At 44.2% G+C, this 26131-nt stretch overlaps 1 protein-coding gene across 4 annotated transcripts in view; it reads left to right on the top strand.

Moving 5' to 3' along the window:
• KANK4 (KN motif and ankyrin repeat domains 4) overlaps positions 1-26131 on the top strand; it is a 102330-nt gene that overhangs the window by 33912 nt on the left and 42287 nt on the right. For 2 of the 4 annotated variants that reach the window (XM_069738172.1, XM_069738170.1), the window contains exons 2-3: positions 3437-3511; positions 8014-9633. In XM_069738172.1, the coding sequence (XP_069594273.1) occupies positions 3496-3511; positions 8014-9633 (1636 nt within the window). In that variant the 5' untranslated portion in view covers positions 3437-3495. The remainder of the gene's footprint in view (positions 1-3436; positions 3512-8013; positions 9634-26131) is intronic. The other 2 variants (XM_069738171.1, XM_069738169.1) reach the window with 1 other exon arrangement.

The raw sequence follows: 26131 nt of genomic DNA, 5'->3' as shown, positions 1-26131 counted from the left end.
AATTATCAGAGAAAGACAATTCCGTGCAAGTATATAACTAAAGCACCAGACGTCTGCATTCATCTGTGCGCGAAACATAAAGACTCCATTTATAACGTTCCTTTAAGAAAATAGTGTAAGTATTCTGCTGTGGTGTTTGGAGAGGCACCCACGGGAGAGCTCTCTGAATATTTGCAGATCTGGGCACTTTTTCACCTTCTTTTGTCCCTTTTAGGCCTTCATATCTCTGCGGTGCTTTGTGCAGCCGGGCACAGGTAACCACATGGCACATCCTTTAATGTAATCTGAGCGCTTTTCTCGTCAGTCAGGAATAAAAAGACGCTACATTGTTAAATAAATGCCATTGACCCCAAGAAGGCAGCAAAAAAGATGCAAGCCCAAGTGCATTTACTTTAAACTTTATTGTAACATCTGACTGCAGCATTTTGTTCCAAAAATTCACTAAAAAGAGGGTGAAAACTTGCAAAATTGCATCTTCGTATAAGAGGACAGGAGCTCTAGTGCCACGTTTTGGAAGTAGCAAATGGATCTGGTCCTGAGACTCCCAGTGATTTCTTAAATCACAGAGAGGAAGTGATCCACTTATGCCACTGAGCCCCTCTGAACACACTCAGCCTGATGCTATATGATAAATGGGAACTGTACTTTCCACTAACTTCATAAATCAGTCATACAGGCGACTAAAAGAAACTTAGTAATATATCTTACCATAGAAATCTGCTTTTTCAGCCATTTCTTCCCTTTCCACCATCTCCAAAACTCATCATCCACTCTGGGGAAAAAATACCCAGCTCAATTTCACTGGAGACAGCACAGACTGCCAGCACCACAGTGAGGTGTCAGGTTGCACAACTCATTATACTCTGGAGAGGAGGAGTGAGGAGCAGAGTGAGGAATCAAGCAAAGGGAGACATATGAAGAACGTGCTGAGCTTTCTATCAAGTCTTTTTCCTCCCCCAGAGCTGGATTCATATCTACACTGATCAGTACTACACACCCCTCCTCCTTGTCTTTATTTAGATGTGTTTGTGAATATTACAGAAATCCTGTAGGCAAAGGAAGAGGAATAACAGACTGAGGAACGATATGGAAGATGAAACGTATCTTCCTGGTTTATTATTAGTTATTGAAAGGGTTTTCCAAGTCACACCCGTACCAGTACCTCTACTCTCCTCTGTTCTCAGCCCTGTGTGTCCCGTTATTGTCCTGATATAATCACTGGCACATGACCGCTGCTGATGATCGTCTGCAGCTTTTACATTTCTATCTGAGCAGAAGGACAAGGAGAACCACTTTAATTCCAGTGCAGTGAACATATAAAGGGAATCCTGTCAAAACAATTTTAGTACTGAAGCTACTGGTTTGGATGTACAGGTCCCAGGGTAACAATAAAAATGAGACCTGTCTTGTAGTAATGCGATGTGGCAGAACCGAGATATCAAGCGGTGAAGCCGCAGGCGAAATAACTTGGAAGTGCATCGGGGTCGGGTCAATGCACTTCCAGGCTAATTTGCATGTGGCTTCAAAGCTTGATATCTCAGCGCTGCCACATCGGATTATTACAAGACAGGTCTCATTTTTATCGTTGTACTATGACCTATTCTGAGATTCCGCTAGTAAAATTGCAGGTTGCTTTCTTAATAAGTAATTATGAACAAAATGACTGAGAATGGTACAAAGATAGAGAGAACCCTGCACGCAAGGGTCTCACAGGCCACAGAATCCTTTTTCTGAAGAAACGAGTCATTTTTACCTCTTATTATCCCAGTCATTATGCAGCCGCACACCCCTCCTCCCCCTCCTCACTAAAAGCATCATCTCTTACCTACTCTTCCATCTTTAAAGCCCCTTCTAACAACAGCAAAAAAAATACCATTATATCCACAGTTTAGAATTCCATTCCACATTTCGTCCTGTTTTTTTGAAGATAAAATACAGCTCGCAGCCATTCAGGGTCTGCAGTCTGTTACTTTGAAGGCTTTAACTAAGAAGATGAATAATATACTGCGCATACTAATGTTTCGGGAGGTTCCTCTGAGCCAGGCATGCAGTCTCTTGTGATCCTTCCATGTCTGTACAGTGTTCTCTTATAAATACATTGTGGCTGGGTCTGTAGTTAATTATTACACAGACCGAGTCTTTTTTGATTTTTTTGTTTTGTTTTGTTCTTTGTATCCAAAAGTTTCCAAACTTTTCCCCCCTCGTCCTGACAGTCGCCAAAGTTTTCGTCTCTACTAAAATATAGAAAATAGCAGTTGCTACACTATATCTCGCATCCTGTTTGCTCCCAAAAAAAAACAAAAAACATATTTTTATTATTTGCTCTACTGTCAAGGTCATTGGTCACCTGACAGCCTGTTAATAGGGAGAACACACGCTCCGTCCGCTGGTAACAGACCTGCAATGGGAGCTGAGAAGGAAACATCAAACTTCTGGGCAGGTAGGAGAACCTCAATGTCACCACCAAGGAATGTCATTTTTCCAGGAAATGTGATTGCTTCCTTCCCCATTGGGGATTTCTTTCTTTTTTTTCTCTCCCATTCTAACTGCAATGCAGAAGAAAACGACAGCCTCCGGCTTTCAGAGGTGGCGATGGTGTTAATGAGCAGTTGTTAATGTGTTTTTTTTTTTTCTTCCTCTCTCCTCTCGGTCTCGTTTTTAGGCTGGATCATGTATTAGTTAATGCGCGGGGCGAGTAATTGCATCTCATTTCTGCTGTCGCTCGTTAAATCTCTTTTTATGAGTGAACCGTTATGTAAGATATGCAAATTTTTTTAATGATCCTAGTTATGGAACGGAGATAAAGCAGGTGATGTTCTACCCCGGAGAATCATCTTTTTTTTTGCTTTTTTATTTTTGCATCATATTATCTGTGAAATCCCGAGAGTAAAATCAGGAGCTGTAGTCATGTCTGCAGCATGCACTGTAGCTACGGGGGCTTCTGACGACATATCCAGTAGCTGTGGTGTCTGCTTTGCTTGGTGTAAAGAGACCAACTGGCATCGGACTGTGAAATTATTCCTGCAGCCTTCATCCGCCGTGATGAATTTTGCTAGGAAATCGGTGTGACATATACAGTGTTAGAGGGGGGCAGACAATTTCTAGAAATAACACCGCCAACATATGTACTGCAGCTAGAACAATCTGTTCCGTCAGTGCGGTTTTATTTTTGATCTATATAGTGATTTTTTTTTTCTCCTTTTTCAAGTAAATAAACACCTGGTGAGAAAAAGACGTGTTATTTGTAGGTTAGCAGAGGCGGAATAAAGAAGGGAGCAGGATAGCTGAATGGAAGTGATTGCATTGATTTTGTGTACCGAGTTTGCCGCTTTGTCTCCTCTGCAGCTTTGTGCTAAGTCTCCGAGCGCAGGCACCAGGTGGTTTAGTTAAAATGCCATGTTTGACATTCTCTTTTTTGTTTTTTTTTCTTTTCTAGGTTGTAACCCATTTTTTTTCTATGTGGATGAAGCTTGCTAGTTAACCCCAGGAGCAAGAATGGAGAAAACTAATGGTATGCATGTCTAAAAATAATCTGTCTAAAAATTACACGTGAAGTGTTAGATATTAAGTGCACGGAGCGGGGTGGAAACTGCTAATTGAAGGAATCAGGTTCTACGTTGGGGGTATATAACAAAGAGTTAAGGGCCTATTTACACTGGCAGATAATCGGCGATGAGTACTTCCAGAACACTCATCTGTTCATTGTCTGCCTGTTTTAGAAAGGTCGATAATCACCCGATGAATGAGTAAAATGTCGGTTCTTTCTTTAAAAAAAAGACATCACTCGGCAGCACATCCACTTGTGTAAAGCGACATGTGCTGCCAATGACATCATGTTCTCTGGACACAGAATGATTGTATTGACGATTGTTCTCAGTACATGGAAGTACGGTTGGCCTATCTAAAATGGCTAGACTGCTGTCCAGATTCTATGTATGTGGTGGTTTAACAGCTGAGGTCTGCGGATCTAAATAAATCCTTAGATTAGATTAGTAAATGTGATAGGCTTGCAGAAAATAAAGTTGTTTTTAGAGCATGTTTAGAACTGAAAATTCCAGGAATTAACCTGATTGTTCTGGGATAGCGCATTCCAGAGAAATGGTGCAGCACAAGGAAAGTGTTGGAGATGGTAATACTAGGTTCAGATTAAGGCGGATGTTAATCTTAAATGGCCACACACATGCAATAGTTAACTGCCAAGCGCTCATTCATTCATCCGCTATCTCTTACGAGTTGCCCATAGGAATGAACGTTTGGCTCAACTGAATGTGTTTTCAAAGGGAGAGGGGAGAAGGTCACTGTCAAATGGCTCGTTCAGCACCTTCGCTCCTGAAGAACAAAAGGGTCTGGTGTTAAAGTTTAAACTGCCCAACTGTTATTATCTGTTGGGGGAGAATCCGGAAGGCCCCATGCACTGTAGACTGTCAGATTCGGCCATCTTTAGTCTAATGTGTATGGGCCATAAAGATCATTAGCAGAATGGAGAGGTCGAGTAGGTTGGTAGACAGATGAGGAGGAGAGGTAGGGGGCGGTGCAGCACTGTGGAGAGAATGGGTAGGATGGTATATAGAGATGAGTGAGATAGAGGGAGGTGCAGTACTGTAGAAAAAAACGGTACGGTGGCAGACAGAAATGAGGAGGTGTAGAGTGGTGCAACGTTATGGAGAGCATGGGTTGGGTGGTAGACTGAGATGCGGAGGAGATGTAGGATGGTGCAGCACTGTGGAGAGCAGAGGCGGACATATTGATGCAACCTGTGCATCCGCACAGTGACCCAAGAAGAGGTAAGGGGGCCACTACCACCTCCAATGCAGCAAACTGCTTCTGGCATAAACAAAACTATTGGACTGCAAAGGGCTCATGTACCGATCGCTCAAAGGGACCCTTTCCTGTCTGTGTCCGCCACTAGCAAAGAGGAAAAATATGGTGGTAGACAGAGATGAGGAGGAGATGTAGGGAGGTGCAGCACTGTGGAGAGGACCGGTAGGATGATAAACAGATGAGGAGGAAATGTAGGGAGGTGCAGGACTGTCCCGAGGATGTGTGAGAGCAGTAGACCGATAAGGAGGAGATATAGGGGAGCTGCAACACTAGGGAGAGGACGGGTATGGTGGTAAACAGAGATAAGGAGGAGATGTAGGGCAGTGCAGCTCTGGGGAGAGGCTGGGTAGTGTGGTAGACAGACTAGGAGGAGATGTAGGGCTGTGCAGCACTGGGTAGAGGATGGGTTGGGTGGTAGACAGATTAGGAGGAGATGTAGGGCGGTGCAGCACTGGGATGAAGATGGGTAGAGTGGTAGATTAGGAGGAGATGTAGGGTGGTGCAGCACTATTGCCAGGATGGGCAGGGTGGTAGACATATTAGGAGGAGATGTAGGGCTGTGCAGCACTCGGGAGAGGATGGTTAGAGTGGTAGACAGACCAGGAGGAGATGTAGGGCTGTGCAGCACTGGGATGAGGATGGGTAGAGGGGTAGATTAGGAGGAGATGTAGGGCGGTGCAGCACTATTGCCAGGATGGGCAGGGTGGTAGACATATTAGGAGGAGATGTAGGGCGGTGCAGCACTGGGGAGAGGATGGCTGGGGTAGTAGACATATTAGGAGGAGATGTAGGGCTGTGCAACACTCGGGAAAGGATGGTTAGAGTGGTAGACAGACTAGGAGGAGATGTAGGGCTGTGCAGCACTGGGGAGAGGATGGGTAGAGTGGTAGACAGATTAGGAGGAGATGTAGGGCGGTGCAGCACTATTGCCAGGATGGGCAGGGTGGTAGAAATATTAGGAGGAGATGTAGGGCGGTGCAGCACTGGGGAGAGGATGGGAAGGGTGGAAGACAGATTACGAGATGTCTACAACCTCATTTTTGTGACACTCTCATCTTATGCTGCGGGCCTGTAAGTCGCATGTGTCCTAACCTAAGACGTATCACAGCTCCATTCTTATGTCTTTAAATGCTGTGACTGGCGCAGAACACGATGTTCAGAGGGAGAGACTGAGACTTGGGGGACCCCAAATGATCACTGTGTGGCATGGTGGAGGCCCATACCCAGGATGCCCAAACGGACCGGGCTCCATTGCCGGACATCTCAGCTGTCTGACCAAATTTCCTCTTTTAGGGAAAACCTAGCAACTATTGTACACCTGGAATACTTTGGTTATAAGCTCGTACAATGTAGTTACAGAAATGAGATCGAAAAATAGTAAAATGTAATTTTAAAAAGTCATTAATAGGAAGGAAAAAAAAATAGAAATAAGTGCTGAAACAAAAAGTTGTACATGATTGGGACTTAGCCATAACAGCCCATATAATACATTCATAACATCGCTTTACTTTAATCAGTGTGCAAATAAAATCGGCTGAAAAATGTTTGTATTTTTGGCAAAATAAATCGGAATTAAAGGGGCTCTTTGTGCATTTAATATTAATGGTCATTGACTTCCATTGATCGATATCAGATGGGTAGAGATAAGACACTCAGATATGAGAGCTTTATTATTAGAAATTAGAGCTTTATTATTAGCCCACTAAATATTCGGGTTTCCCATTTCGGTTAAAGTGTTAATGTGATCCGCCACCAATCAGCGACTGATCGTCACATGCAGAAAACCACACACTTTTCACACAGTGACCACTACAGGAGAAATGTGATTACATCCTGTATTATACTCCAGAGCTGCACTCACTGTTCTGCTGGTGCAGTCACTGTGTACATACATTACATTACTGATCCTGAGTTACATCCTGTATTATACTCCAGAGCTGAACTCAATATTCTGCTGGTGCAGTCACTGTGTACATATATTACATTACTGATCCTGTACTGATCCTGAGTTACATCCTGTATTATACTCCAGAGCTGCACTCACTATTCTGCTGGTGCAGTCACTGTGTACATACATTACATTACTGATCCTGAGTTACATCCTGTATTATACTCCAGAGCTGCACTCACTATTCTGCTGGTGCAGTCACTGTGTACATACATTACATTACTGATCCTGAGTTACATCCCGTATTATACTCCAGAGCTGCACTCACTATTCTGCTGGTTCAGTCACTGTGTACATACATTACATTACTGATCCTGAGTTACATCCCGTATTATACTCCAGAGCTGCACTCACTATCCTGCTGGTGCAGTCACTGTGTACATACATTACATTACTGATCCTGAGTTACATCCTGTATTATACCCCAGAGCTGCACTCACTATTCTGCTGGTGCAGTCACTGTGTACATACATTACATTACTGATCCTGAGTTACATCCTATATTATACTCCAGAGCTGCACTCACTATTCTGCTGGTGCAGTCACTGTGTACATATATTACATTACTGATCCTGAGTTACATCCTGTATTATACCCCAGAGCTGCACTCACTATTCTGCTGGTGCAGTCACTGTGTACATATATTACATTACTGATCCTGAGTTACATCCTATATTATACTCCAGAGCTGCACTCGCTATTCTGCTGATAGAATCACTGTGTAAATACAGAATGTTACTCACCAAGTTCTATGTAGACACTGAGCATGCATGGATGATTTTAGCTCTGAAGCCAGCAGAATTATGATAACTTATAGATAAAACAGCTGCAGGAATTTGATTTGTATTTCTTCTCTTCTGCCCCAATTATTCCTGGATGAAAGTGAAGAGCTCTGGGTAATGGAGATGTATTATAAGTGGGGTACGTTCAGCCCCCAGATGTCAGGAGTAGCCGCTCCTTTCACCCTCGTTCCACCCTTATGAAGCAGGCAGACAATAATAGGAAATTGATTCTTCTTATCCAATAACACACTGTTAAGTGTCGTATCTGTGCTCTGAGCTTGTGTTTTATGAGACCAATATTCAACCCAGGGATTCACCAGGGACTGGTGGCATCACTAATGCATGAGACACTAAATGCTGAACGGGCTGAAGGTTGGTTAAGGCTATTTTAATGAATGTTTGAGCCACAGACGACTGTCTCAGAATATTAAGCTTCTTGTTTCTTTTTTTTTTTTCCCCAAGGAGAAAATGTAGCATCAAAGGAGGAACTAAAAGAAAATCGTGTCTCCTATTCTGTGGAGACCCCTTATGGGTTTCACCTGGACCTTGACTTTCTGAAATACGTGCACGATATCGAGAAAGGAAATACAATCAAGAGGATCCACATCCACAGACGAGCAAAGCAATCCAAGTTTAGTACGCTGCCTCGTAATTTTAGCGTGCCAGAAAATGGGTCACAGTCCTACTCTGCCGCCTCAAGCAGAACCTGGAGCCCAAACAGCTACAGAACCGATATGAAAGACTCTCACGTGTTTTCAGGAAATGACTCCTCTTTACGTTTGAGGTATGTTCACGAGTTAAACTATCGGAGGAAGGACAGTACGAGCGATGCCACTTTCCAGGATTTGGCGCCTGAAGATTTTAGTGTCTGCAGAGATCGCCCACAATTTGCTCGAGCGTCTAGTCTTCCAGCCAGCCTTCCACAAAGCACAATGTCTTCTGATCAAACCCATTATTTAAAGGTTGCACATAACATCAGCAGTAGACTGAGCTCATCGGAAGAGCCCGTAAGTCCTTCACGTTTCCAGTCTGACGACCAGTTGGCGGCCGCGTTCAAGAAGATCAAAGAACTTGAAGAACAGATAAAAACCATTCCAGAACTTCAAAAAACGATTTATGTCCTCGAAGGAAAAAACAATAAACTAAACACTCAGCTTAAATCACTTTCTCAATTTTTAGAGAACATGAAAGATCAAGAGGAGTCAGACTTTTTGGATAGCAAGGACAGTGGAAATGGAAAGGTAAATGGACAGCTCAGTTATGACAATCCGAGCGACTCACCATTCTCAACCATCAAGCAGCAGGTAACAGATTTGACCAAACGACTGGACGACCGGGCCAAGGAAGTGCACAATCTTAGGGTATTGGTAGAGAAGCAAAATAATGAATTGAAGGCCAAGGACGTGTATATTACAGATTTGACCAAAATGTTGGAAAGTGCAGAGGAAAGTAGAAGAGACGTAGAAATGAAACAGTACAGGGATAACTCGATCAACACCGAAGAAGACCAAGTAATGGAGAAAAGGGAAAGGATTGATAAAAACACCTATGCCAATATAGGAGTTGAGACACGGTCTGTAGGATGTAATGTCCTACCGGCAGATCTAGATCAACTGCCAGATGACACTGACTGTAGTGTGACCATGTCCAACCAGCAGGGTGACACCACAGTCCAAGATAATATGTTAGTTGATGATGATGTCGAATGTAGTAAAAAGGAAACAGAAAAAGTTACAAAGGCTGATGTTGATGAAGGTCCACCAACCCTTCAACCCCAACCATGTGATAATATAACAGACTGCAATTACGAGGAACCGGCAAATATTAGGCATTGTCCCACGGTCCATCAGCCTCCTGCAGACGCTTCTGTCGGACAATATGTAAAACGAATCCAGGATCTCCTACAGGAACAGTGGACTTGTCTAGAACATGGATATCCAGATCTGACCAGTGCCATAAAGCAACCAGCATCCAAACTCAGCTCCATTCAGAACCAGCTGGTCAATTCCCTCAACTTGTTGTCCTCAATTTACTCCACTCAAACAACATCCGAGAATCTCAAGCCCGAGAGCCAACAAGCAGGTCAGTAAGAGGCCGATCAATTTTTCTTTGTCTTTAATTGATGTTAAATATTTGGAAACATCGAAGAAAAGATCTCACTGATGTGCATTCATAAATTATATGGTGATGACTTTCTTGGCTGTTTCTAGTAATAACAAAAAAAAGTCCTAGTTTTTGATTTTTGTCCCAAGTTGAATATCTCCAGTTTAGCTTATCTCCTCAGTAATAATTTCTACCTGACAGGCCAGTGACCGTGACGAGGGGAGCCTGTTTATTTAATATTTCCTGCCTTGCAGTCATACGTCTTGGGGGCCTCATCATGGACGTGCAGATAAGCCAAGTATGTGTGCTTAAAATAAGCAAGAAAGGAAAGCATGAGGACTAGAGTTAAGAAAAAGAGTTTGAGGACCCTGGTTCATCAAAAGAACTTTGCGGCAGACGGACAAGGTTTCCATCATTTGAGTGTCGGCCAAGGAAAGTTGTACTGCCCTGGACATGGAGTACTGATGTAGATGCTCCACCAGGGTCCTACACATCTTTTTTGCTGGAGTCTAATGTGGATCCATTTATTATATTTGTCAGTGGGTCATTTATGTGTACGCCCATGTAAATAATTTTCAGTCGCAATCATCTGTACTGAGTTATCCATCACTATATATATATATATATATATATATATATATATATATATATTTTTTTTTTTTTTAAGAACCTCAGTTGGAATTTATCATGAGTGTCCTATCCACTTCTTGAATAAGACTTAATGGGACGGTGAAGCTGCTGGGCTTATGTAGATAGTCACATAGTTAGCATGATTTGAAAACTAGAAGTCCATGAAGTTTACCCCGGGGATGGGAAAGTCTAAAGAAATGGCGTATAGGTACAACTGTAATGCGTGGTGCAGAGAACAAAAGGATCAGCATTTCAAAATCAGACATGCCAGGTTCTTATCTCCCTTATCATCATCAGTCCCCATCACATTAGACTGTCGGCTGAAGCAATATTGGCAGGTTCACCCAATATTGGCCAATGTGATGGGGCCTTCAGTGTTGTGAATTCTGTGGCAGAGCTCCCTCCTGTGGTCACAGGTGGTGCTTCGGCTGGTTCTCTCTGTGGGCTTCCGTTGGTGGAGGAGAGTGGTGCTGCGGCTTCTAGGTTTCCTTCCTCAGGTGATGTGGTGAAGTCGTTAGGTGCTGCTCTATTTAACTCCACCTAGTGCTTTGATCCTGGCCTCCAGTCAATGTTCTAGTATTGGACCTGTTTCCTCCTGGATCGTTCCTGTGGCCTGCTGCTCTGCATAGCTAAGTTCTGCTTTTGCTATTTTGTTTGCTATTTTTTCTGTCCAGCTTGCTTAATATTGTTTTCTTGCTTGCTGGAAGCTCTGGGACGCAGAGGGTGTACCTCCGTGCCGTTAGTTTGGTACGGAGGGTCTTTTTGCCCCCTTTGCGTGGTTTTTGTAGGGTTTTGTGTTGACCGCAAAGTTCCCTTTCCTATCCTCGCTCTGTTCAGAAAGTCGGGCCTCACTTTGCTAAATCTATTTCATCTCTACGTTTGTCTTTTCATCTTAACTCACAGTCATTATATGTGGGGGCTGCCTTTTCCTTTGGGGTATTTCTCTGAGGCAAGGTAGGCTTATTTTCTATCTTCAGGCTAGCTAGTTTCTCAGGCTGTGCCGAGTTGCATAGGGAGCGTTAGGCGCAATCCACGGCTGCCTCTAGTGTGGTTGGAGAGGATTAGGGATTGCGGTCAGCAGAGTTCCCACGTCTCAGAGCTCGTTCTATGTTTTTGGGTTATTGTCAGGTCACTGTATGTGCTCTGACTTCTATGTCCATTGTGGTACTGAATTACCTTATCATAACAGTACTGGAGGCCAAAAGTACTAATATAGTAACATAGTAACATAGTTAGTAAGGCCGAAAAAAGACATTTGTCCATCCAGTTCAGCCTATATTCCATCATAATAAATCCCCAGATCTACGTCCTTCTACAGAACCTAATTGTATGATACAATATTGTTCTGCTCCAGGAAGACATCCAGGCCTCTCTTGAACCCCTCGACTGAGTTCGCCATCACCACCTCCTCAGGCAAGCAATTCCAGATTCTCACTGCCCTAACAGTAAAGAATCCTCTTCTATGTTGGTGGAAAAACCTTCTCTCCTCCAGACGCAAAGAATGCCCCCTTGTGCCCGTCACCTTCCTTGGTATAAACAGATCCTCAGCGAGATATTTGTATTGTCCCCTTATATACTTATACATGGTTATTAGATCGCCCCTCAGTCGTCTTTTTTCTAGACTAAATAATCCTAATTTCGCTAATCTATCTGGGTATTGTAGTTCTCCCATCCCCTTTATTAATTTTGTTGCCCTCCTTTGTACTCTCTCTAGTTCCATTATATCCTTCCTTAGCACCGGTGCCCAAAACTGGACACAGTACTCCATGTGCGGTCTAACTAGGGATTTGTACAGAGGCAGTATAATGCTCTCATCATGTGTATCCAGACCTCTTTTAATGCACCCCATGATCCTGTTTGCCTTGGCAGCTGCTGCCTGGCACTGGCTGCTCCAGGTAAGTTTATCATTAACTAGGATCCCCAAGTCCTTCTCCCTGTCAGATTTACCCAGTGGTTTCCCATTCAGTGTGTAATGGTGACATTGATTCCTTCTTCCCATGTGTATAACCTTACATTTATCATTGTTAAACCTCATCTGCCACCTTTCAGCCCAAGTTTCCAACTTATCCAGATCCATCTGTAGCAGAATACTATCTTCTCTTGTATTAACTGCTTTACATAGTTTTGTATCATCTGCAAATATCGATATTTTACTGTGTAAACCTTCTACCAGATCATTAATGAATATGTTGAAGAGAACAGGTCCCAATACTGACCCCTGCGGTACCCCACTGGTCACAGCGACCCAGTTAGAGACACTACCATTTATAACCACCCTCTGCTTTCTATCACTAAGCCAGTTACTAACCCATTTACACACATTTTCCCCCAGACCAAGCATTCTCATTTTGTGTACCAACCTCTTGTGCGGCACGGTATCAAACGCTTTGGAAAAATCGAGATATACCACGTCCAATGACTCACCGTGGTCCAGCCTATAGCTTACCTCTTCATAAAAACTGATTAGATTGGTTTGACAGGAGCGATTTCTCATAAACCCATGCTGATATGGAGTTAAACAGTTATTCTCATTGAGATAATCCAGAATAACATCCCTCAGAAACCCTTCAAATATTTTACCAACAATAGAGGTTAGACTTACTGGCCTATAATTTCCAGGTTCACTTTTAGAGCCCTTTTTGAATATTGGCACCACATTTGCTATGCGCCAATCCTGCGGAACAGACCCTGTCGCTATAGAGTCCCTAAAAATAAGAAATAATGGTTTATCTATTACATTACTTAGTTCTCTTAGTACTCGTGGGTGTATGCCATCCGGACCCGGAGATTTATCTATTTTAATCTTATTTAGCCGGTTTCGCACCTCTTCTTGGGTTAGATTGGTGACCCTTAATATAGGGTTTTCATTGTTTCTTGGGATTTCACCTAGCATTTCATTTTCCACCGTGAATACCGTGGAGAAGAAGGTGTTTAATATGTTAGCTTTTTCCTCGTCATCTACGACCATTCTTTCCTCACTATTTTTTAAGGGGCCTACATTTTCAGTTTTTATTCTTTTACTATTGATATAGTTGAAGAACAGTTTGGGATTAGTTTTACTCTCCTTAGCAATGTGCTTCTCTGTTTCCTTTTTGGCAGCTTTAATTATCTAAAAAACTAAAGTATTTTTCTCCCTATAGTTTTTTAGAGCTTCAATGGTGCCATCCTGCTTTAGTAGTGCAAATGCTTTCTTTTTACTGTTAATTGCCTGTCTTACTTCTTTGTTTAGCCACATTGGGTTTTTCCTATTTCTAGTCCTTTTATTCCCACAAGGTATAAACCGCTTACACTGCCTATTTAGGATGTTCTTAAACATTTCCCATTTATTATCTGTATTCTTATTTCTGAGGATATTGTCCCAGTCTACCAGATTAAGGGCATCTCTAAGCTGGTCAAACTTTGCCTTCCTAAAGTTGTGTTTTTGTGACTCCCTGACAAGTCCCCCTAGTGAAAGACAGGTGAAACTGTACAATATTGTGGTCGCTATTTCCTAGATGCCCGACCACCTGCAGATTTGTTATTCTGTCAGGCCTATTAGATAGTATTAGGTCTAAAAGTGCTGCTCCTCTGGTTGGATTCTGCACCAATTGTGAAAGATAATTTTTCTTGGTTACTAGCAGAAACCTGTTGCCTTTATGGGTTTCACAGGTTTCTGTTTCCCAGTTAATATCCGGGTAGTTAAAGTCCCCCATAACCAGGACCTCATTATGGGTTGCAGCTTCATCTATCTGCTTTAGAAGTAGACTTTCCATGGTTTCTGTTATATTTGGGGGTTTGTAACAGACCCCAATGAGAATTTTGTTACCATTTTTCCCTCCATGAATTTCGACCCATATGGACTCGACATCCTCATTTCCTTCGCTAATATCCTCCCTTAAAGTGGACTTTAGACAAGACTTTACATAGAGACAAACCCCTCCTCCTCTCCGATTTTTACGATCCTTTCTAAACAGACTGTAACCCTGTAAGTTAACTGCCCAGTCATAGCTTTCATCTAACCATGTCTCGGTTATTCCCACTATGTCAAAGTTACCTGTAGATATTTCTGCTTCTAGTTCTTCCATCTTGTTTGTCAGGCTTCTGGCGTTTGCGAGCATGCAGTTTAGAAGATTTTGTTTTGTTCCAATCTCCTCGCTGTGGATTGTTTTAGAAATGTTCTTACCTCCCTTCTGAGTATGTTTTCCTGGATCTTCTTTGTTCAAGTCTAATGTTTTTCTTCCCGTCCCCTCTTCTTCTAGTTTAACGCCCTCCTGATGAGTGTAGCGAGTCTTCTGGCGAATGTGTGTTTCCCAGGTTTGTTGAGGTGTAGTCCGTCTCTGGCGAGGAGTCCATCGTACAAGTAATTCACACCGTGGTCCAGGAATCCGAATCCTTGTTGTCTGCACCATCGTCTTAGCCAGTTGTTTGCATCAAGGATCCTGTTCCATCTCCTGGTGCCATGCCCGTCTACTGGAAGGATAGAAGAAAAAACTACCTGTGCATCCAGTTCCTTTACTTTCTTCCCCAACTCTTCAAAGTTTTTGCAGATTGTCGGTAGGTCCTTCCTTGCCGTGTCATTGGTGCCAACATGTATCAGAAGAAATGGGTGGACGTCCTTGGAGTTGAAGAGCTTTGGTATCCTATCGGTCACATCCTTGATCATCGCACCTGGAAGGCAGCATACTTCTCTTGCAGTTATGTCCGGTCTGCAGATGGCTGCTTCGGTGCCTCTCAGTAGTGAGTCTCCCACCACCACCACTCTTCGTTGCTTCTTGGCTGTACTTTTTGCTGTCACTTGTTGCTGTGTGCCCTTTTCTTTTTTGCTTGCTGGTATTGCTTCATCCTTAGGTGTGCCATCTTCATCCTCTACAAAGATTTGATATCGGTTCTTCAGTTGTGTGGTTGGTGATTTCTCCATGGTCTTCTTGCTTCTTTTGGTCACATGCTTCCACTCATCTGCTTTTGGAGGTTCTCTGACACTTTTTTCACCTTCTGTGACCAGTAGAGATGCTTCTGTTCTGTCTAGAAAGTCTTCATTCTCTTTGATGAGTTTCAAAGTTGCTATTCTTTCTTCCAGACCCCGCACCTTTTCTTCTAAAAGGGCCACTAGTCTACACTTCTGACAGGTGAAATTTAATTCTTCTTCTGGTCGATCTGTGAACATGTAGCACATGCTGCAGCTCACCATGTAGGTTGTCACATCTGCCATGTTGCTCCTAGATCCTGCTGACTTGCTGTGTGTTTTCCTTCTTGTGTAATCTACTCAGCCAAGCTCTCTTGCAATAATGTCCTACAGGCGCGCGGTTTGGTGATTCTTTCCAAGCAGCTGGTCCCGGCTGTACCCAACGATCTTCTAGCTTAGGGAGACTCTTTGCTTTTCCCAGAAGTCACCTGGAATATGCAAATTAGCCTCCTCAAGCTTGAATCCCTGGTTTGGTGATTCTTTCCAAGCAGCTGGTCCCGGCTGTACCCAACGATCTTCTAGCTTAGGGAGACTCTTCGCTTTTCCCAGAAGGCACCTGGAATATGCAAATTAGCCTCCTCAAGCTTGAATCCCTGGTTTGGTGATTCTTTCCAAGCAGCTGGTCCCGGCTGTACCCAACGATCTTCTAGCTTAGGGAGACTCTTCGCTTTTCCCAGAAGGCACCTGGAATATGCAAATTAGCCTCCTCAAGCTTGAATCCCTGGTTTGGTGATTCTTTCCAAGCAGCTGGTCCCGGCTGTACCCAACGATCTTCTAGCTTAGGGAGACTCTTCGCTTTTCCCAGAAGGCACCTGGAATATGCAAATTAGCCTCCTCAAGCTTGAATCCCTGGTTTGGTGATTCTTTCCAAGCAGCTGGTCCCGGCTGTACCCAACGATCTTCTAGCTTAGGGAGACTCTTCGCTTTTCCCAGAAGGCACCTGGAATATGCAAATTAGCCTCCTCAAGCTTGAATCCCTGGTTTGGTGATTCTTTCCAAGCAGCTGGTCCCGGCTGTACCCAACGATCTTCTAGCTTAGGGAGACTCTTCGCTTTTCCCAGAAGGCACCTGGAATATGCAAATTAGCCTCCTCAAGCTTGAATCCCTGGTTTGGTGATTCTTTCCAAGCAGCTGGTCCCGGCTGTACCCAACGATCTTCTAGCTTAGGGAGACTCTTCGCTTTTCCCAGAAGGCACCTGGAATATGCAAATTAGCCTCCTCAAGCTTGAATCCCTGGTTTGGTGATTCTTTCCAAGCAGCTGGTCCCGGCTGTACCCAACGATCTTCTAGCTTAGGGAGACTCTTCGCTTTTCCCAGAAGGCACCTGGAATATGCAAATTAGCCTCCTCAAGCTTGAATCCCTGGTTTGGTGATTCTTTCCAAGCAGCTGGTCCCGGCTGTACCCAACGATCTTCTAGCTTAGGGAGACTCTTCGCTTTTCCCAGAAGGCACCTGGAATATGCAAATTAGCCTCCTCAAGCTTGAATCCCTGGTTTGGTGATTCTTTCCAAGCAGCTGGTCCCGGCTGTACCCAACGATCTTCTAGCTTAGGGAGACTCTTCGCTTTTCCCAGAAGGCACCTGGAATATGCAAATTAGCCTCCTCAAGCTTGAATCCCTGGTTTGGTGATTCTTTCCAAGCAGCTGGTCCCGGCTGTACCCAACGATCTTCTAGCTTAGGGAGACTCTTCGCTTTTCCCAGAAGGCACCTGGAATATGCAAATTAGCCTCCTCAAGCTTGAATCCCTGGTTTGGTGATTCTTTCCAAGCAGCTGGTCCCGGCTGTACCCAACGATCTTCTAGCTTAGGGAGACTCTTCGCTTTTCCCAGAAGGCACCTGGAATATGCAAATTAGCCTCCTCAAGCTTGAATCCCTGGTTTGGTGATTCTTTCCAAGCAGCTGGTCCCGGCTGTACCCAACGATCTTCTAGCTTAGGGAGACTCTTCGCTTTTCCCAGAAGGCACCTGGAATATGCAAATTAGCCTCCTCAAGCTTGAATCCCTGGTTTGGTGATTCTTTCCAAGCAGCTGGTCCCGGCTGTACCCAACGATCTTCTAGCTTAGGGAGACTCTTCGCTTTTCCCAGAAGGCACCTGGAATATGCAAATTAGCCTCCTCAAGCTTGAATCCCTGGTTTGGTGATTCTTTCCAAGCAGCTGGTCCCGGCTGTACCCAACGATCTTCTAGCTTAGGGAGACTCTTCGCTTTTCCCAGAAGGCACCTGGAATATGCAAATTAGCCTCCTCAAGCTTGAATCCCTGGTTTGGTGATTCTTTCCAAGCAGCTGGTCCCGGCTGTACCCAACGATCTTCTAGCTTAGGGAGACTCTTCGCTTTTCCCAGAAGGCACCTGGAATATGCAAATTAGCCTCCTCAAGCTTGAATCCCTGGTTTGGTGATTCTTTCCAATCAGCTGGTCCCGGCTGTACCCAACGATCTTCTAGCTTAGGGAGACTCTTCGCTTTTCCCAGAAGGCACCTGGAATATGCAAATTAGCCTCCTCAAGCTTGAATCCCTGGTTTGGTGATTCTTTCCAAGCAGCTGGTCCCGGCTGTACCCAACGATCTTCTAGCTTAGGGAGACTCTTCGCTTTTCCCAGAAGGCACCTGGAATATGCAAATTAGCCTCCTCAAGCTTGAATCCCTGGTTTGGTGATTCTTTCCAAGCAGCTGGTCCCGGCTGTACCCAACGATCTTCTAGCTTAGGGAGACTCTTCGCTTTTCCCAGAAGGCACCTGGAATATGCAAATTAGCCTCCTCAAGCTTGAATCCCTGGTTTGGTGATTCTTTCCAAGCAGCTGGTCCCGGCTGTACCCAACGATCTTCTAGCTTAGGGAGACTCTTCGCTTTTCCCAGAAGGCACCTGGAATATGCAAATTAGCCTCCTCAAGCTTGAATCCCTGGTTTGGTGATTCTTTCCAATCAGCTGGTCCCGGCTGTACCCAACGATCTTCTAGCTTAGGGAGACTCTTCGCTTTTCCCAGAAGGCACCTGGAATATGCAAATTAGCCTCCTCAAGCTTGAATCCCTGGTTTGGTGATTCTTTCCAAGCAGCTGGTCCCGGCTGTACCCAACGATCTTCTAGCTTAGGGAGACTCTTCGCTTTTCCCAGAAGGCACCTGGAATATGCAAATTAGCCTCCTCAAGCTTGAATCCCTGGTTTGGTGATTCTTTCCAAGCAGCTGGTCCCGGCTGTACCCAACGATCTTCTAGCTTAGGGAGACTCTTCGCTTTTCCCAGAAGGCACCTGGAATATGCAAATTAGCCTCCTCAAGCTTGAATCCCTGGTTTGGTGATTCTTTCCAAGCAGCTGGTCCCGGCTGTACCCAACGATCTTCTAGCTTAGGGACACTCTTCGCTTTTCCCAGAAGGCACCTGGAATATGCAAATTAGCCTCCTCAAGCTTGAATCCCTGGTTTGGTGATTCTTTCCAAGCAGCTGGTCCCGGCTGTACCCAACGATCTTCTAGCTTAGGGAGACTCTTCGCTTTTCCCAGAAGGCACCTGGAATATGCAAATTAGCCTCCTCAAGCTTGAATCCCTGGTTTGGTGATTCTTTCCAAGCAGCTGGTCCCGGCTGTACCCAACGATCTTCTAGCTTAGGGAGACTCTTCGCTTTTCCCAGAAGGCACCTGGAATATGCAAATTAGCCTCCTCAAGCTTGAATCCCTGGTTTGGTGATTCTTTCCAAGCAGCTGGTCCCGGCTGTACCCAACGATCTTCTAGCTTAGGGAGACTCTTCGCTTTTCCCAGAAGGCACCTGGAATATGCAAATTAGCCTCCTCAAGCTTGAATCCCTGGTTTGGTGATTCTTTCCAAGCAGCTGGTCCCGGCTGTACCCAACGATCTTCTAGCTTAGGGAGACTCTTCGCTTTTCCCAGAAGGCACCTGGAATATGCAAATTAGCCTCCTCAAGCTTGAATCCCTGGTTTGGTGATTCTTTCCAAGCAGCTGGTCCCGGCTGTACCCAACGATCTTCTAGCTTAGGGAGACGGCCGTTTCGCACACACAGGTGCTTCGACGGGTCCGGACCCGTCGAAGCACCTGTGTGTGCGAAACGGCCGTCGTCCGAGCTCCTATACCGCACACTCGTATATATACCTGATGTCCTGATGGATGTAACTTGCATTTTTCTCCAATAAAGACCACAATCTTCACAGTTATCCTGGGGTGAGTGCCGCATATTTTCTTCTTCTCTGCTGTTGATGGATTTGCTAATTTTTATCATCGCTTCATCTGCAATTTTTCTAGTATTGCTAAACCATTGTCCGATTTGACCAAGAAGGGTGCTGATGTGTTGAATTGGTCTTCTGCTGCTGTGGAAGCTTTTCAAGAGTTGAAGCGTCGTTTTTCTTCTGCCCCTGTGTTGTGTCAGCCAGATGTTTCGCTTCCATTTCAGGTCGAGGTTGATGCTTCTGAGATTGGAGCAGGGGCTGTTTTGTCGCAGAGAAGTTCTGATTGCTCGGTGATGAAACCATGCGCCTTCTTTTCCAGGAAGTTTTCTCCTGCTGAGCGAAATTATGATGTTGGCAATCGAGAGTTACTGGCCATGAAGTGGGCATTCGAGGAGTGGCGTCATTGGCTTGAAGGAGCTAAGCATCGCGTGGTGGTCTTGACTGATCATAAGAACTTGACTTATCTCTAGTCTGCCAAGCGGTTGAATCCTAGACAGGCTCGTTGGTCGCTATTTTTTGCCCGTTTTGACTTTGTGATTTCGTACCTTCCGGGCTCTAAAAATGTGAAGGCGGATGCTCTGTCTAGGAGTTTTGTGCCCGACTCTCCGGGTTTATCTGAGCCGGCGGGTATTCTCAAAGATGGAGTAATTGTGTCTGCCATCTCCCCTGATTTGCGGCGGGTGCTGCAAAAATTTCAGGCTAATAAACCTGATCGTTGCCCAGCGGAGAGACTGTTTGTCCCTGATAGGTGGACGAATAAAGTTATCTCTGAGGTTCATTGTTCGGTGTTGGCTGGTCATCCTGGAATCTTTGGTACCAGAGAGTTAGTGGCTAGATCCTTTTGGTGGCCATCTCTGTCGCGGGATGTGCGTTCTTTTGTGCAGTCCTGTGGGATTTGTGCTCGGGCTAAGCCCTGCTGTTCTCGTGCCAGTGGGTTGCTTTTGCCCTTGCCGGTCCCGAAGAGGCCTTGGACACATATCTCTATGGATTTTATTTCAGATCTTCCCGTCTCTCAAAAGATGTCAGTCATTTGGGTGGTCTGTGATCGCTTCTCTAAGATGGTCCATTTGGTACCCTTGTCTAAATTACCTTCCTCCTCTGATTTGGTGCCATTGTTCTTCCAGCATGTGGTTCGTTTACATGGCATTCCAGAGAATATCGTTTCTGACAGAGGTTCCCAGTTTGTTTCGAGGTTTTGGCGAGCCTTTTGTGCTAGGATGGGCATTGACTTGTCTTTTTCCTCGGCTTTCCAGCCTCAAACTAATGGCCAGACCGAACGAACCAATCAGACCTTGGAAACATATCTGAGATGCTTTGTTTCTGCTGATCAGGATGACTGGGTGTCCTTTTTGCCTTTGGCTGAGTTCGCCCTTAATAATCGGGCCAGCTCGGCTACCTTGGTTTCGCCGTTTTTCTGCAACTCTGGGTTCCATCCTCGTTTCTCTTCAGGGCAGGTTGAGTCTTCGGACTGTCCTGGTGTGGATACTGTGGTGGACAGGTTGCAGCAGATTTGGACTCATGTAGTGGACAATTTGGCCTTGTCCCAGGAGAAGGCTCAACGTTTCGCTAATCGCAGACGCTGTGTGGGTCCCCGACTTCGTGTTGGGGATTTGGTTTGGTTATCTTCTCGTCCTATTTCTATGAAGGTTTCCTCTCCTACGTTTAAACCTCGTTTCATTGGTCCGTATAGGATTTCTGAGGTTCTTAATCCTGTGTCTTTTCGTCTGACCCTTCCAGATTCTTTTTCCATACATAACGTATTCCATAGGTCATTGTTGCGGAGATACGTGGCACCCATGGTTCCATCTGTTGATCCTCCTGCCCCGGTTTTGGTGGAGGGGGAGTTGGAGTATATTGTGGAGAAGATTTTGGATTCTCGTGTTTCAAGACGGAAACTTCAGTATCTGGTTAAGTGGAAGGGTTATGCTCAGGAAGATAATTCCTGGGTCTTTGCCTCTGATGTCCATCCTGATCTTGTTCGTGCCTTTCATATGGCTCATCCTGGTCGTCCTGGGGGCTCTGGTGAGGGTTCGGCGACCCCTCCTCAAGGGGGGGGTAGTGTTCTGAATTCTGTGGCAGAGCTCCCTCTTGTGGTCACAGGTGGTGCTTCGGCTGGTTCTCTCTGTGGGCTTCCGTTGGTGGAGGAGAGTGGTGCTGCGGCTTCTGGGTTTCCTTCCTCAGGTGATGTGGTGATGTCGTTAGGTGCTGCTCTATTTAACTCCACCTAGTGCTTTGATCCTGGCCTCCAGTCAATGTTCTAGTATTGGACCTGTTTCCTCCTGGATCGTTCCTGTGGCCTGCTGCTCTGCATAGCTAAGTTCTGCTTTTGCTATTTTGTTTGCTATTTTTTCTGTCCAGCTTGCTTAATATTATTTTCTTGCTTGCTGGAAGCTCTGGGACGCAGAGGGTGTACCTCCGTGCCGTTAGTTCGGTACGGAGGGTCTTTTTGCCCCCTTTGTGTGGTTTTTGTAGGGTTTTGTGTTGACCGCAAAGTTGCCTTTCCTATCCTCGCTCTGTTCAGAAAGTCGGGCCTCACTTTGCTAAATCTATTTCATCTCTACGTTTGTCTTTTCATCTTAACTCACAGTCATTATATGTGGGGGCTGCCTTTTCCTTTGGGGTATTTCTCTGAGGCAAGGTAGGCTTATTTTCTATCTTCAGGCTAGCTAGTTTCTCAGGCTGTGCCGAGTTGCATAGGGAGCGTTAGGCGCAATCCACGGCTGCCTCTAGTGTGGTTGGAGAGGATTAGGGATTGCGGTCAGCAGAGTTCCCACGTCTCAGAGCTCGTTCTATGTTTTTGGGGTATTGTCAGGTCACTGTATGTGCTCTGACTTCTATGTCCATTGTGGTACTGAATTACCTTATCATAACACTTCAGATGCCGGTTCTCAGTTTTGTTGCTTTTGATTCCAGAACTGCGTTTCTTTGAACTGGTGCCGGCAACTGACCTCCAGATTACAGATGAGGCCGCACTCCAGCTTTGTAAAGGGCTAATATTCCTTCCATGTCCCACAATGTCATGTGACTTTAGAAGTCGCTAATCACCTTTGCATGCTGTTATTTAGCCTGTAATCCACGTGTACACTCAGATCCTTCTCTACAAGTCACTCTCCTAGTTTTGCTCCCTGTAGAACATATGATCCCCTCATATTTTTACCGCCCAGATGCATAACTTTACATGTATCTACATTGAGCCTCATCTGCCAAGTGGATGCCTGAACACTCCATGAAGAACAGTGGATCCAGCACTGATTCTGGGGGTCACCAGTTATAACCAGTGACCATTCAGAGTAGCCATCTATTACCACAACTTTCTGGGAGCAATGTTTGAGCCAGTTTCCAATCCAATTACAAACCTTACTTTCTGAGTCTAAAAACCTTAATTTACCTATTACATGGGAAAGTGTCAAAATTCGCAAACTTTACATCCATATCCAACCTTCTGTTCAAGATTCTTCTCGATTCCTCATAAAAGTAATCAGGTTGGTCTGATAACTTCAGTCCTTGATAAAACCGTGTCGCTATCACATATAAGGTTATTTTCCATTGCTTGCTTCTATATATAATCCCTCACAAGCCCCTCAAACATTTTTGCTGCAATTGATGTTGGTTCACTGGTCTATAATTACCTGGGAAAGACATAGATCTCTTTTTTTTGGGGGGGGAGGGGGGGATGGCACCGCATTAGCATTGCACCAGATGCTTGGCACTGTACCAGACGCTACAGAGTCTCCCAATTGTGCAGATTTGTGAGGGCTTTGTAGGTCAAAATGAAATTGACTAAAAAATAATGGTAGAGTGTAGTTCTACAGACAAAAAGAGAGGCCCCTGTCGCTTCCTTTTTCTCCACCGCCCTCTTCCTCATGCGTCGACTCTTACTGGTTTACTTTTGACAAAATTTTGAAGTTTAGGAATTTTGACAAAGAGTCTACAAACAGGGAAAGGTGAGTAAAGGCTGATCCCAAGATGAACAAGCTGCCCCTTTCCTTTAATAAGATCTGTTACTAAGTTTTCATACTCCGATACATTACTGATTCATGTGTTCCACTATCTGCCATTATGCTTCAAAATAGGAATGGTGATAAGAAAAGGCAAGAAAGAAGGCTTACAAAAAAAATTTATTTTGGGGGAATGGAAGAGAGCGGGGAAGAAGAGAAGAACAAATGAATGATGTACAACAAAAAAGAGGAGAATGGAAGGAGAGGAGAAAGACAAAGAAATGAGAGGAGGAAGGAGAAAGGAGGGAGGGCAGAAGATAAAGAAATGAGGGAAGGAAGCAAAGAGGAAGATGAGAAAGGAAGGAGGGGAGAAAGATAAAGAAATGAGAGAAGGAAGGAGAGAGGAAGAGCAGAAAGTAGGGAGGGAAGAAAAACAAACGAGGGAAGGAAGCAAAGAGGAAGAAGAGGAGAAAGGAGGGAGGGGAGAAAGACAAATAAATGAGGGAAGGAAGGAGAGAGGAAGAGGGGAAAGAAGGGAGGGGAGAAAAAAACCCAAAGAGATGGGGAAAGGAAAGAAAGAGGAAGAGGAGAAAGGAGGGAAAAAACAACAAAGAAATGAGGGAAGGAAGCCATGAGGAAGAGAAAGGAATGAGGGGAGAAAGACAACAAAGAAATTAGGGAAGGAAGGAAAGAACAGGGAAAGGATGATGGAAGGCAGAGGGGAAGAAAACACGTGAGAGAGGGAGGATGATTGAAAGGAAGAAGAGAGAGAGGGAAAGGAAAAAAACAATAAGGGCGTTAAGAAGGCAGAGAGAAGGAAATAAATAATTGAAGAAGAGAAAGAAAGAAAAATATAGGAATAAAAGAGAAAAGGAGAAAGGTAAAAGGGAAGATAAAGAAGTAAGAGATAAAGAAATAAGGAAGGGAACGCAAGAACAAGGAAAGGGAGAAGCAAAGCAGGGAGAAAAAGAAACAGTGATGGAAGAAACAGAACGAAAAGGGAGAAAGGAAAAGAATGAGTGGGGAAGGGAAAGACAATTGAGAGATGGAAGGAACAGAGAAAGGAGGACTGAAGAAATCGAGAAGGAGGGAAGAAAGGTTGGAAAGAAGACAGAAAGGGGGAGACTAAGGATAGTTGTAAGGGAAAGTGCTGGAATATGTCATTTCTGTGCAGATATTGCGCTTTCTTGTGCTGGAACCAACAGAAGTAACATGATCCATATTTACAACTAGCTGAAGAGCCCGGCGTTGCCTAAGCTCAGTAAATATCTGTGGTTATTATAGCACCTCATGTCTTTAATTTTCCCATCATGCCTTTCATTTTCTCCCTTACACTTCTCATTTTCCCCCTCACTCCACTCATTCCCCCTTAACACTTGTCATTTCGACCTCACATCTGTCATTTTCTGATCACTCCACTATTTTCCCCCATTCCTCTCATTTTGCACTCACACCTTTTCATTTTCACCTCACACCCCTCATTTTCACCTCAGTATATACATGTTTGTCATCTCCCTTATATATATTATACACCTGTATGTCTTCTCTTGTATATAGTATATACCTGTATGTCATCTCCCCTGTAAATAGTATATACCTGCTGTATGTCATCTCCTCCTGTATATTGTATATACCCATGTGTCATCTCCACCTGTATAAAGTATATACCTGTATGTCATCTCTTCTGTATATACTATATACCTATATGTCCTCTCCTCCTATATATAGTATATACCTGTATGTCATCTCCTGTATATAGTATATACCTGTATGTCATCTCCCCTGTATATAGTATATACCTGCTGTATGTCATCTCCTCCTCTATATACCTATGTGTCATCTCCTCTTTTATATAGTATACACCTGTATGTCATCTCCTCCTGTATATAGTATATACGTGTGTCATCTCCTCCTGTATATAGTATGGACCTGTAAGCCATCTCCTCCTGTATATAGTATATACCTGTGTATCATCTGCTCCTGTATATAGTATATACGTGTGTCATCTCCTGTATATAGTATATACCTGTATGTCTCTCCTCCTGTATATAGTATATACCTGTGTGTCATCAACCCTGTATATAGTATGTACCTGTATGTCATCTCCCCTGTATATAGTATATACCAGGTTGTCATCCTCCTGTATATAGTATATACCTGTATGTCATCTCCTCCTGTATATAGTATATACCAGGTTGTCATCTCCTCCTGTATATAGTATATACCTGTGTGTCATCTCCTCCTGTATATAGTATATACCTGTGTCATCTCTCCTGTATATAGTATATACCTGTGTGTCATCTCCTCCTGTATATAGTATATACCTGTGTCATCTCCTCCTGTATATAGTATATACCTGTGTCATCTCCTCCTGTATATAGTATATACCTGTGTCATCTCCTTCTGTATATAGTATATACCTGTGTGTCATCTCCTCCTGTATATAGTATATACCTGTGTCATCTCTCCTGTATATAGTATATACCTGTGTGTCATCTCTCCTGTATATAGTATATACCTGTGTGTCATCTCTCCTGTACGTAGTATATATCTGTATGTCATCTCCTGTATTAGACCGCATTCACACGTTATTTGCTCAGTATTTTTACCTCAGTATTTGTAAGTTAAATTGGCAGCCTGATAAATCCCCAGCCAACAGGAAGCCCTCCCCCCTGGCAGTATATATTAGCTCACACATACACATAATAGACAGGTTATGTGACTGACAGCTGCCGTATTTCCTATATGGTACATTTGTTGCTCTTGTAGTTTGTCTGCTCATTAATCAGATTTTTA

Source organism: Ranitomeya imitator, chromosome 8 (assembly GCF_032444005.1).
Source record: "Ranitomeya imitator isolate aRanImi1 chromosome 8, aRanImi1.pri, whole genome shotgun sequence".
Lineage (NCBI taxonomy): Eukaryota > Metazoa > Chordata > Amphibia > Anura > Dendrobatidae > Ranitomeya > Ranitomeya imitator.
Note: the sequence above shows the minus strand (reverse complement) of the source record. Positions and strands in the feature narration are given on the sequence as shown.